Source organism: Vulpes lagopus, chromosome 23 (genome assembly GCF_018345385.1).
Source record: "Vulpes lagopus strain Blue_001 chromosome 23, ASM1834538v1, whole genome shotgun sequence".
In the NCBI taxonomy this organism is placed as follows: Eukaryota; Metazoa; Chordata; class Mammalia; order Carnivora; family Canidae; genus Vulpes; species Vulpes lagopus.
In genome coordinates, this window is record NC_054846.1 from 41,531,600 (window position 1) to 41,544,826 (window position 13,227).

Below are 13,227 nucleotides of genomic sequence, written 5' to 3' on the forward strand. Positions count from 1 at the left end.
ATGCTGGGAGGCAGGTTTATGAGATGTCTGAGATGAACTGTGGTTCGAGGAATCTTTCTTAGAACTTCATTCACTGCCTGTGAAAAAATAAAGGAAGCTCAAAAAGAGAATGATAAAAATGCGATTAAACTGTCAAAAAGGAGCACCTGGGTGTGAAGTCAGTCAAGCGTCTGACTCTTGGTTTCACCTCAGGTCACAATACCAATGTCATGATCTCAGGGTGGTGAGATTGAGCCCCATGTTGGGCTCTGCACTCAGTGTCCTGTCGGCTTAAGACTCTCTTTCCTTCTGCTCCTCCCTCCCTCCCCCAACTCATACAAATAAAAAAAAAATCTTAAAAAAAAAAAAAAAGACTGTCAACAGTTTTCCCCAAACTGATGCAAAGTTCTACAGAAAAAAAAAAAAAGGTATCAAACTGATTTGCCTTGGGTGACTATAGGTCAGGCTATCCCACAGAACAGATTTATTTTTGAATGGCAGGAGATTTTTTTTTAAAATTTTTATTTATTTATTTATTTATGATAGTCACAGAGAGAGAGAGAGAGAGGCAGAGACATAGGCAGAGGGAGAAGCAGGCTCCATGCACCGGGAGCCTGATGTGGGATTCGATCCCGGGTCTCCAGGATCGCGCCCTGGGCCAAAGGCAAGCGCCAAACCACTGCGCCACCCAGGGATCCCAGGAGATTTTTTTTTAAATAGATCATCAAGAAGAAAATACAGGCTAGACAGAGATAACTGTGCTGGGTCTTGGGTTTTCCTACAAAAAGTTGACCAAAATGAAATTTCATGAGATATTCCATAGTGACAGGAATGTTGGAGAAAATGTCACACATCCTTTTTCACTGGTATTGAATAAAATCTTCAGATCTTTTTATATCTCTTTCTATAAAATTAAATTTCATAAACCTGGATGTTTGAAATAAAAGAAATAAAATGAAAAAAAATTCCATATTCCATATTGGCGGGTTAACATTATTCTGTTGTTCACAGAGGTGAGAAACAGAGGCAGTGGAGCAGGTGGGTGGAAAGGAGAGGACAGTCTGGGCAATGCTGAAGTGTTGGTGGTAAATTCCAAAAGAGATAATCAGGAGAAAATGAGATAGATGTCTGAGGCTCATAAGAGAAGTGGGCTCAGTAAATATCTATGAGCAATTGGGCTAGGTGGCAAATAAGTGAAGAAATGGGCGCTATCACCCACATTTAAGACAGGTGTGGAGAAGACCAAAATTAAAGAAAAATTACATAAAAAAATAGATGCCTAAAAAGAGATTGAAGGGGGTGGAAGAGATGAATGGGCAGAGAACAGAGGATTTTTCAGGTGATAAAAACATTCTGCATGCTACCATAATAGTGAATGTGTATCATTATACATTTGCCCAAACCCACAGAATGTACAGCACCAAGGGTGACCTATAATATAAACTATGAACTTTTGGTGATTATGATGTGTCAGTGTAAGTTCCTTGGTTATAACAATTGTTAGCATTCTGGTGAGGGATGTTAATAATGGGGGGGAAGCTATGAACATGTCGGGTACATGGGAAATCTCCGTAACTTCCCTCAATTTTGTTATGAACCTAAATTGCTCTAAAGAGAAGTGGCGGGGAGGGAGGGAGGAGGGAGGGGAAAAATTGAGATAGAGAAACAGAAGAAGAAACCGTGTCTGGCTTATAAGAAGTACTCAATAAATATTTAGAGCATGATGGAGGAAGGAAGGAAAAGAGGGAGGCAGGGAGAACAAAGGGGAGGAAAGCAGAAAGGGAAGGAAGGAAGAAAAGGAAAGGGGACGGGAGGAAGGAAGCAAGCGAGTAAGCAGATGAAAATAGTTTTATCATGATATATGCATTTCTTTCCATTTACTAACCTTCAAATCATTAAGACCAGTCCATATTATTATTTGATTCTTTGACCTGAGAAGTGAAGATACAAATTTTTTTTCCTCTTCATTTTTTATATCCACAAGGTGTGCAGAACTTAAGGATAATCTACAGTGTCGCTGGGCTATATTCCATGGCTTACTCTCTTTGCTAATTTTATAACAGCTATTTCTCAATGCTATCCATCCTGGTGAACATGAGCCTACCAAAAGAAAAGTGTTTTGTGAAAGATGAATTCAGCAATATAACATTTCATTAGTACATTTCTTAACGTCTATAGTAATCTTGAAAACCTCATGGCATTAATTGTGCACTTCTCCTACATTTCTCCCAAACCAGTAAAAGTGCTAAAGTTGCTATTATTCAAGTAGCAGATGACTTACTAGCAATTAAAATAGTCTTCAATGGGGAGCCCTAAGCGGTTCAGTGGTTTAGCGCCTGCCTTTGGCCCAGGGCATGATCCTGGAGTCCCAGGATCAAGTCCTGCGTTGGGCTCCTTGCATGGAGCCTGCTTCTCCCTCGGCCTGTGCCTCTGCCTCTCTCTCTGTCTATCATGAATAAATAAATAAAATATTTTTAAAAAATAGTCTTCAAGTAATGTCTACAAATTAATTATGCAGAATTATTGCCCAGTTATAACTTAATTAAAATAAAAGCTACGAATTTTTTTTTTCTCTTCTAAGTCACTTTAGGTTACCCTTCCTTTCCCTTACTCTTATACTGGTGGAGACTTTTTAAGTGTTTATTTTAGAGACTTTTCAGATTTATTTTTATTTTAGAGAAACAGAACACTTGCTAAGAATTCTGCTCTCTGCCACTGCTACTTGACTTCCAATGGGTTCACCTTCCAGAAAACACTTAGCCTTTTTCTCCAAGATTGCACACTATAGAAAGACTGAAGATAATATCAGCCTGCTGAGAGTAGGTATTGTACTGTGACTCTTGATATTTCATCAGTGCCTCAACCCTACATATTAGGAAGATGTGAGAAGGATCTGTAGAAACTGTTGTCTTAAAAAAAAAAAAAAAAGAAACTGTTGTCTTGTTTTTTCACAGAGGAGGGTAAGAGTATGGGGAGAAGGGATGCTTTAATTACGTTTCTACCTTTTTCTTATTACTGACATGTTTCTCTACTTCACCTATAAACATACACTGTGGTTCAAAGTTTATTCCTATAGAGGGCATTAAAATAGGACTCTTAGTCCATCACAGAGAGTGGACTGCCTTTATTAGCTGCCTATGACTCTCTCTTCTTCGCTTAAGTCTTTTCTCACCATGTGGAGAAAGAAAGTAGATCTAGGAAGCCACAAAAAAATTAAAGATATATATTCCCTTTTCCCTTGCGGTATTTCAAATTTTGGTCAGGTGTGACCAGGGATGAATAACGAAGAAGCCTTAAATAGGATGCAAGATTGATATTTTTATATCGGATTTTAATGGACCTATTAATACCTAAGAATGAGACTGTTTATTGATACTTCAAAGTCATCTAAAAAGCTCTCAATAATTGCCAGAGTTGGTTCCATTTTTAAAAAGCGATGGAAAGAAAACAAAGTTGATTCTTAACCTTGCTAAACCCAGCCTGTTCAATAAATCAACTACCAGAATGATATAGTTAGAAAAAAAAAGGACTATACTAGTTCATTTACAAGCAATTTTCTGTGGTTAATACTTGACTGAGTCACTTTTGAAAAGAACAATACATCTACCAAGTTATCTGCAAGATATATAATATATTAATAATGAACCGGATATCTGTATACCTGTTTCTACTTGAACATCCAGTCTCTGAAATATATTTATAAAATCCAAATGCAACTGTTTAAGTTCAAATTTAAAAGTATATAAGGTTGCAGGTTTTAAATTATCCCACTCATAAACTGTAACATTATTGTGCATAACTTGTGAAGAGTTATTGAGAGATATTGACACTGAAATGTCATTGGAAGACAGCACACTCCAGTTAAAAGAAACACTCGTACTTGTTGCTACTGTTTTAATATTGCTAGTTGAGAAACCACCTAAAAAATCAAGAGCAATAATTAGTCAAATTCAAACAAAACTGAATGGAACACAAAAAGATTTTGAATTACAGAAGAATCACCATGATGGGAAAACAAATTATCTACTATAAAATATTTGCCAGACAATATGGGAGTTTCTTGTCCTCTGCTTGAAATGAATGACTTAGATTACAAACCCCAATTATAATATTTTTAGATAATCTGGATTACATGTAATATATCCATTGTACCTATCTATTCATATTAGTACACATCAAAAGTCAAAACTGAAAATCTTCTTCTTACCTTAGTTTAAAACTTCCTTTAAATTTTGAAATTTACATTATGTTTAAAAGGACAAAATACTACCACCATGACGTGATTTTAGATATCACATACCTGTTAATTACTATAAAATTCAGATTACCTGCTAATAAAATTGTTTCACTTTTACAATTAGGCAATATAGATGAACAACAACTACAGATTACTTACGGGTTTTAAATGACTTTTCACTTAAAATTTGTCCATATTTTATGGACTGTAGAATAATGTGATAGTCTTCATTTTCTTCTAGTGTTATTGCTTTTGAAAGCTCTTGTGGGTTTATAAGAATGCTTTTGATAGTCTGTAAATAATTAGATTCATCTGCTTAAAAAATGTTTATTAACTCTATGTCAGGTAGATTCACTAAAAGTGTGACTTTTGTACATTTCCTTCATAAGCAATTTTTCAAACAGAATGTAAACATATACATAAGATATATATTTTTATATGAAATGACATTACTTTAAATAATTACTTTCTGTATAGTATATAAATTATTTTAAAATATCATTCCTATGAAAAACTGCAGTGGTATTTGATCAACTATTTATTGAAGATACTTCATAAAATGCTAACACTTCATACACTAATGAAATAAAAGCAAGAAATCCCAATAACTGCATAGCAAAATAAGTGATCAACAAAAGAAAAAGCCAACCTATGGAATGGGAGAAAATATTTGCAAACCACACATCTAATATCCAAAATATTTAAGGAACTCATACAACTCAATAACAAAAAGCAAACAAACGGCAATAAATACTCCAATTAAAATGGGCAAAGACATGAAGACTTTTTTCCAAAGAAAATATGCAAATGTCCAAAGGGTATATGAAAATGTGCTCAATATCATTAGTCATTAGAGAAATGCAAACTGAAACTACAGTGTCAGAATGGCACCTAACAGAATGGTTTTCATCATAAAGAAGAAACAATAACTGCTATGTAGGGATAAGGAGAAAAGGGAACCCCTGGTGCACTACTGTTGAGAATATAAATTTGTGCAGCTACTATGGAAAACAGTATGGAAGGTCCTCGAAAAAATTCACAATAAAACTACCAGCAATTCCTAAAGTGTCCATCGATGGATGAATGGATAAAGAAAATGAGGTATGCACATGCAGGAGTACTATTCAACTATAAAAAAAGCAGGAACTCCTGCCATTACAACACCATGGACGGACCCTGTGGGCATTACGCAAGTGAAATAAATCAGACTAAGACAAATACCAATCTCACTTATATGTGGAATTTTAAAAAAACTAAAATCATACAGAGTCGAGATTGGTGGTTCCCAGAGGTGGGGAAAGATCAGATACTGGGTGAAGATCAAAAGATACAATCTTCCAATTATTAGATAAGCAACTTCTGGGGATATAATGTACAACATGATGAGAATAAATAACAATCCTGCTGTATACTTTAAAGTTGCTCCAGAGTAGATCTTATCATAAAAAAAACTATTTGCAGCTATGTGACATAATGGATGTTAACTAAGTGTACTGTGGTCATAATTTTGCAATACACATATATCAGAGCATTATGTTGTCTATCTTAGACTTATACAATGTCATATGTCAATTATTATCTCAATAAAATTAGGGAAAAAGGAAATCCCAATAACTACCAAGATTCCTGCTATGATATGATATTTGGTCACAATAAATTCACATTCTGATTACTTTTTATCAGAGCCAAAAAGAAAAGATGCCTTACTTTTTCAGCAAAATCATTAACAAGTTGGTATTTTAAAAAATAAAATCCAGGACTTCTTCCCTTAGGAAATTCATCCCATTCAATAACAACTGTTGTTCGATTATTCACAAAACAGAAACTTTTTGAGATCTGAAATAGGAAAGAAAAGTAACTTTTGGTTACTTGGTTAATTCTTCTTCAATTCTTGGTTACAATTAGTATTTTATTGACAAACTTACAAAAATTGAGCCTAAAATATGTCAAATTAAAATTGAAAAGTATTTCAGCAATATTATTTTTTTCATATGAAATAGGTAACATCCATTGGATACTGTCTTGTAAACATAGTCTCAAAAATAACAAGTACAAATGAGAGCAAGGAAATTCAAGATCCATGTTTCTCAAAGTGGGAAACACCACATTCCTGGGATCCAAGAGATTCAAAATCACAGGAGAAACACAGCACACCCTCCCGGTGTGTCAACTGTGTACCTTGATGATAATGGCTACAGAACTAAATTATTTCACAGACATTCTTGATAACACACTTGCAATAAAAATAGAGTACAAAGTGTTTGACCCTGAGTTAATTTTTGAGGCTCAGTTTATTGATAAATGAAATGTTAGCAACTGAGACAAAATAACCAGACCACAGGATCAGAGGTATATTCCCTAAATGATAAGAAAAGACTTCAGACTTGAAGAGAATGATATTACTTATCAAATTTCCTACCAAAAAAAACCTCAAAATGCCTTACTCTACCATGAATTTCATCAAATTCTGATCTCCCTCCCCACTGATTTTTCCAACAGAACTTGTAAGCAATGAAAACAGATGCCATCTGTATGCACAAATCTGTGCAACACGTAGCAAAGAAAATCATCTAATCCTAATGTTTAGTGTTATTTCTCTTCAACATATCCCTTCTTTTCTAAAACGGGCAGACCCATTGCAATAGCATCCTGCCATTAGCTAATTATTTCCAACAACAACATCGCACGCTGAAAAATGTCTTACCTTAACAACATATTGTACCCAGAACAACAGAATAATTGATTTCTCCATCTGGAAAATAAAGCATATTCAGCTCAATTAAACATTCTTTTAGCTTAAAACCAAACTATTGGACATTCTTTAGATGTGTATCACTTATTGTTACATCTTCTCATGTTAGGCTGCCAATCCCACCGAATGCTAAGGCATTACTAAGCAGGTGCTGCATAATATCCTCCACCTAAGACAACGGGAAACACCAGTACTTTCCCACAAATAACAAAACAATTTGCTTCTAGAAGCTGCTATAATTAAATATAAAGGAGATGTTAGAAATAAAATGAATTATCAGGCAGCTGTAGGAAATTGCATGGCAGTGTGTGACACCATTTAACCTTAACTGATGGAAATTGAGAACGCCTACACCCTGCTTCATCGTTGGAAGTAATTTCTCACATTCTGAAGTTACACCATCGTGATGAAAAATGTTTCAAAACTACCGACGAAATGGGAAAAAAACGCTCAAGTCTTTTCGACTCCATTTTTTTTTTTTTTAATGCATTTATCTGAAAAAGCCTGTGTCCCGTTTCCTGGGAATCTGGGAACAGAATCCTACGTTCAAGGTAAGACACAAAGGGGGGGGGGGGAGGAGCGAACACACTTGGAATTTAAAATTCATATATTTCTAAAACTGAAAAATATTCCACGGGGTCCCCACGATCCGTGCAGACCCCTGGGGAGCCCCGTGCAGAGCGAGCTGCTTCTACAGAACGCTCTCTGGCTCCCAGCAAGGTGTTCACGTCGCGCAAAATTCAACCCAGTTCAAAGGAAATACCTAACAACCCAGTTCGGACACCTCCCCGGGCTGCAGAGCTCAGCCTCGTCCGTTTCTTTGCTCGGGCGTCGGCCGCCGCTGTGCGGCCCCGGGGGCGGCGCGCACGCCCAGGCCGGACCTCGGGGTAGACCAGCCGCCCGGAGGCCGCCGAGCCCGGTCCAAATCCCCGCTCGGGCTCCGTTCTGCAGGCGGCGGGGCCGGGCCGGGAGGCACGGAGAGGGCGGCGGCCCGGGGCGCAGCGGGTCACAGACGGGACACGGGACCGCTCGGGGTTCAAGGACCGCGGGGCGCGCAGCGGGCGAGGAGGCACCGAGGGCGGAGCGGGGGCGGGGGCAGGGGAGGGGCGTGGTCGGGGGCGTGGCCGGGGCCGGCGCCGGGGGCCCCCCAGCACAGGTGCCGCTCGCGCAGGCGCAGAGGCGGGGCGCGAGCCGGGGGCGGCACCGGGGCGGGGCCGGGGCGGGGGGAGGGGCGTGGTGGGGGTTGGGGCGTGGCCGCCGCCGGGGTCCCCCAGCACAGGCGCCGCTCGCACAGGCGCAGAGCGGGGCGCGAGCCTGGGGCGGGGCGTGTCCGGGGGCGTGGCCAGGGGCGTGGCCGTGGTGCCCCTACGCAGGTGCCAGCCGCTCGCGCCGGCGCAGAGGTGGGGCGGGGGCGGGGCCTGGGCGGGGCCTGGGCGGCCGGGGGCGGGGCCGGGGAACCCCCCGCAGGTGCCTCCCGCAGCGCCGCCCGCCCGCCCTCCCTCTCTCCGGCCCGGCCCGTCGGGTCGGCTCTCGAGGGCGGGTCTCGGTGGAAACGCGGCGCGGGAGGGAGGGAGGCGGGGTGCAGGCGCGCCGGGCGCCGGCGTGCGGGGAGCAGGGCGGAGGAGGGGGCGGGCGCCGGGTCCCGCCGCCGCGAGCCGGTCCCTGCGGCGCCCGCTGTCGGTTCCCGCGGCCCCGGCGGGCTCTTCCTCCCTCGCGAGGCCTCCGGCCCGCATCCCTGACGTCGCCTCGCCTAGGTCTCGCCTCGTCGTACCCACGTCGCCCACCGACACCCCGACTTTCGGGGGGACCCACGGTGGCTCCGTCGAGTCCGGGTGTCTCGCTCCCCGGTGGGGTGTGGGTCCCGCCCGTCCCAGGCGCTGCAGCCTTTCTTGCGGCGGCTTCAGAACAGCCTCTGCAGCCCTGCTGGGCCGTCCTCGCCCCGGTGTCCCGGGGCAATTCAAGACCGTCCTGCAGGACGAGATTCGGGCTCCTCCTCCTCCTCCCAGCGCGTCCTGCGCCCAGCGGTCAGCCGGCCAACCGCCCTAAAGTCAGCACCTCTGCATCCTCACTTTTTTTCAAGTATCACAATGTTTATTGATAGATACAAGTATATAAAATCAGGGCATGAACATGACTTGATAAATTAAGTAGACTTAATTTCAATACTATAATAAGAGGGACCGATTCAAATTCTCACCATTTGTTTCACACCCACAAAACCACTTCAAGGGCATTAACGATCTCTCAAAACGGATCAGTTTTGTGCAAGTGAACCATGTTTCTTTTAAAAAGACTTGTGCACTTGCCCAGGCTCAAGGATATTAAAATCTAGCACATAAAGCCCATTACTAGAGGTAGAAATACAGGCAATATACTATTACGGCAACAACCATCAATTACAGTTAAGAATTTTTCTGTAACAACCAAATGGATAATCAAATATTGCAACAACTCAAGTATTACTGAGCAAAGTGCATTTCTACAGTATTCAGTGTTGCTATTCAGTTTTCTAACTTAAAACAGCCTATGATAACTGGCAGCAAAGAAGGTCCTTGCAATAGACTGCCTCTGCTTGAGAACTTAGGATGTAATTATTGCAGTGCTCCTCAAAGATCTGAGTCTCCGTCCAAAACATCCCCTAGGACAACTACTTCCCTTCTAGGCCTACAGCCGTGGGCTTAGATGATGGCCTTAGCTCTCTGTTCATTCACATAGTTTGACTTAGTTAGCTAAGCATCTTTGAAAATGTGACTGTAGTCAACAGTAAGCTCGAAGAGTGCTTCCTGGAGTATAAACACTCAATAGAGGGGCACCTGGGGGGCTCAGCGGTTGAGCACCTGCCTTTGGCCCAGGGCATGACCCTGGGGTCCCAGGATGGAGTCCCAGGTCGGCCTCCCTGCAGGGAGCTGCTTCTCCCTCTGCCTGCATCTCTGCCTTTCTCTCTGTGTGTCTCATGAATAAATAAATAAAATCTTAAAATAAATAAATAAATATTCAATACAATGATTCAATAGAATGATACCTAGTATTGGGTCACTGCAATTACTTCTGGTAAGTTCCTACTGGGACTAGATCAGAGGACCCCAATCTCCCTTACACAGTTAGCTAGTCTGGTCTTTCTAAAAAACTCATGTGATGGTTGGTGCCTGAGGTGCTCACTTAAAAGCCTAGTCTGGGGAATCCCGGGGTGGCTCAGTGGTTTGACGCCTGCCTTTGGCCCAGGGTGTGATCCTGGACACCAGGGATCGAGTCCCATGTCTGGCTCCCTGCATGGAGCCTGCTTCTCTCTCTGCCTGTGTCTCTGCCTCTCTCTCTCTCTGTGTCTTTCATGAATGAATTAAAAAAAAAAATCTTTAAAAGCCTAGTCTGACCCTTGCTTTTATATAATACCTCAGGCCAATTCCACTTCAACGTCACCTCTTTCATCTCCCCCTCGACACCCTAACTTGTACCCTCCTGAAGTAACAGACTGTAATCATTTGCACCTCTGTTTTCCTACATGACTTTGCTTACACTGTAACACAAAAAGTTACTTCTTATGTCTTTATGTCTTTAGCCAGATTAGGAATTCCTTGATGCCATTAACTGTGTCTTAATTTAAGCACAGAGATGTGAACTGCATTTTTGTTGTTTTGATTCCTGAGGGTGGTACAGATCTTTGCTTTTTAAGAGTAGAAGGTGTTGAGGTGCGTCTCATGACTACCTAAATAAAATCTTCAATCAAAAAAAAAAAAAAAGAGTAGAAGGTGTTGAGATAGTATATCACAAAGTCATTATATTGACAATGAATTAGTTTTGGGCTTTGAGAAATAATGATAAAATTAAAAATCTACCACGTATTTAGTAATCACTTTGCAGTATATATATAAATCATTATGTTTTACACCTTAAACTCATACAATATTGTATGTCAATTTTATCTCAAGAATGGTGGGAAAAAAAAAACAGAAAAATCAGAAAACTGATCACAAAAAAAATAAATATATAAGATAAAAATCCATCAGGCGAATTGACTAAAGTATATATATATTTCAATATGGTTTTCTTTTGGTCATATATTTGCTTTGCAAACAATGGCATTTTGAATAAACAGCCATTATTAAGCCTACCACCTTCCATAGTTTCCATCAATCTTTCCACCAGGTCAATAAACTTGGTAGCAAGTTAATCAATAGGGTTTCCTTCAAAAGCACTCCTTCCTGAAGTAATACCCTATGAAATTCTATTCTAGTTAAGGCTTTGTTCCTTTATTTGGTCTAGGAATTAAATTAGTTCTAGAGAAGTTAAGAGAAAGATTTTTTTTTTTAAATTATGGGTCTTTTCCTTTTAGAAAAGAGAAAGTGTAGATTTAGTACTCTTTCAGGGCATTTATTTTTTAAGAGAAATAGCTTACTTTGCTGATGGTGAAACACAGCTGAAAGCCATTTAGACAATAATGAAGATCACTAATGCCTTATAACATGAATTCCCTACCAGGCAATATGTTGTTTGGCATCTTATTTAAATCTCTATTATGTAAGGAAATCCAAGTCTTCACCAGAGATTGGGTGGACATATCTGCAAAACCACATCTCTGATAGAAATGTACCAATTATACAAATAAACACACTACCCATCCCTTCCTCACCTTCAAATTCCAGTCATTCAATCAAAAGTATTGAGTACTTTTGAGCCATATATCAAGCACAGTGCTAAGCGCTGAGTCTGTAGTAACAAATGTTATTAGTCCTCCCTTTCATGAAGCTTAAATTCTACGGAGGGAGTTGCTGAGTATTATATACTCTGGATTCGGCACACAGGCTTATTCCTCTTTGTTCCTGTTCTTACTATCTAAATCCAGGCCCTCTTTTCCTCTCATCTAGTCTTTGGGCTCCTAGACCCAATTCCAATGTGCATGACTGGGAGGGAGGTGTTACCCCCACACCACCAAGCAATTCTTGGAATACCAGCTGGGTGTCTTACCATTCAACTTTCAACTCAATTCGGACACTGTCTATCCAGAGATAGAGTCAGATTCCACAGGCTGAGCATGCAGTCTTAGGAGATCCCCTCAACATCCTATTTCATATGCCTGTTACAAGCCTAGGTAGGTATCTGTGCTTCTGACCTACTGGCTGTAGGTTCAATTAATTTGCTAGAGTGGCTCACAGAACTCAGAAAATCTGTTTCCTCACTAGATGACTGGTTTACTATCAAAGGATGGAACTCAGGAACAGCCACATGGAAGAGATGGAAGGGTGAAGTAGGTGGGAGGAGACATCCACGTCCTTTTGGAGTGCACGGCTCTCATCAAATCTCCATGTGTTCAACACCGACCTGAAAGCTCCCATAACCCCATCCTTTTTGTTTTTTATGGAGGCTTCATTACACAGGCACAGTTAATTAAAGCATTGGCTACTGGTTATTGGTTCAACCTCCAAGCCCTCTCCCTTTCCAGAAGGTGGTGGTGGGACTATAAATTCCAACACCCTGATCATATGGTTGGCTCCACTAGCAACCAGCCTCCGATCTTAGAATCTGTCCTTAATCACTTCATTAAGTAACAGAAGACGTGTTTACAGCTCCCATCACTTAGGAAATTTCAAGGGAAACAGCAATGATGATCAAATATATATTTTTTATTATAAATCACCGTATCACTGTGATAACTGGCATCCCTTCATTCCTTCCTTATTAGATTGACCTAAAACAGGTCTTATTTCTAGGGGCACCTGAGTGGTTCAGTCGGTTAAGCATCCAACTCTTGATTTGGACTCAGGTCATGATCTCAGGGTCCTGATATCGATCCCCACCTCTCACTCGGTGCTGGGTGTGGGTGTGGAGCATGCTTAAGATTCTCTCTCTTCCTCTCCCTCTGCCTGCCCTCCCTCCTCTTTACCCTCCACCCTGCAAAAAAAGCAAAACAAAGCAAACTCCTTATCTCTAGTTTTTCCTCTATTTTAATCTATTTTCTGCTGTGTTCAGATTAATCTTCCCAGAGTTCAGTTCTGATAATGTTACTTTCCATCTCAGTGTCTTCAATGCTGTTCAGCCTCCCTAATTCCTTACTGTGCCCATGTTTAGTACATGTTCAGTTCACTGTTTTTCCCTGTAAGACTTTCCTCTGATTTCCTTTCTTCATGAAACCTTTCCTGGTATTCCTAACAAGAGCTATATCCCCCCTTTCTCTGTGCTTCTGCGGTACCTAATGCCTCAAATACATGCTCATTGGATTCTAATTTTTATATTATTATCTGTGAACATCTTAATATCTCTATCA

The 13,227-nt window shown here is 41.0% G+C and overlaps 1 protein-coding gene across 3 annotated transcripts in view; it reads right to left on the reverse strand.

Annotated features, from left to right (window-relative positions):
• LOC121481152 (fibronectin-like) overlaps positions 1-8,016 on the reverse strand; it is a 43,633-nt gene extending 35,617 nt beyond the window's left edge. For all 3 annotated transcript variants that reach the window (XR_005985197.1, XM_041738241.1, XM_041738242.1), the window contains exons 1-6: positions 7,732-8,016; positions 6,921-6,968; positions 5,924-6,052; positions 4,376-4,508; positions 3,641-3,898; positions 1,865-2,079 (exon numbers count right to left, since the gene is read on the reverse strand). Coding sequence is in view for 2 of the 3 variants with exons in the window: in XM_041738241.1 (XP_041594175.1) it covers positions 1,865-2,079; positions 3,641-3,898; positions 4,376-4,508; positions 5,924-6,052; positions 6,921-6,968 (783 nt within the window). In the remaining variant the exon portion in view is untranslated. The remainder of the gene's footprint in view (positions 1-1,864; positions 2,080-3,640; positions 3,899-4,375; positions 4,509-5,923; positions 6,053-6,920; positions 6,969-7,731) is intronic.
• Positions 8,017-13,227: the final 5,211 nt, after the last annotated feature.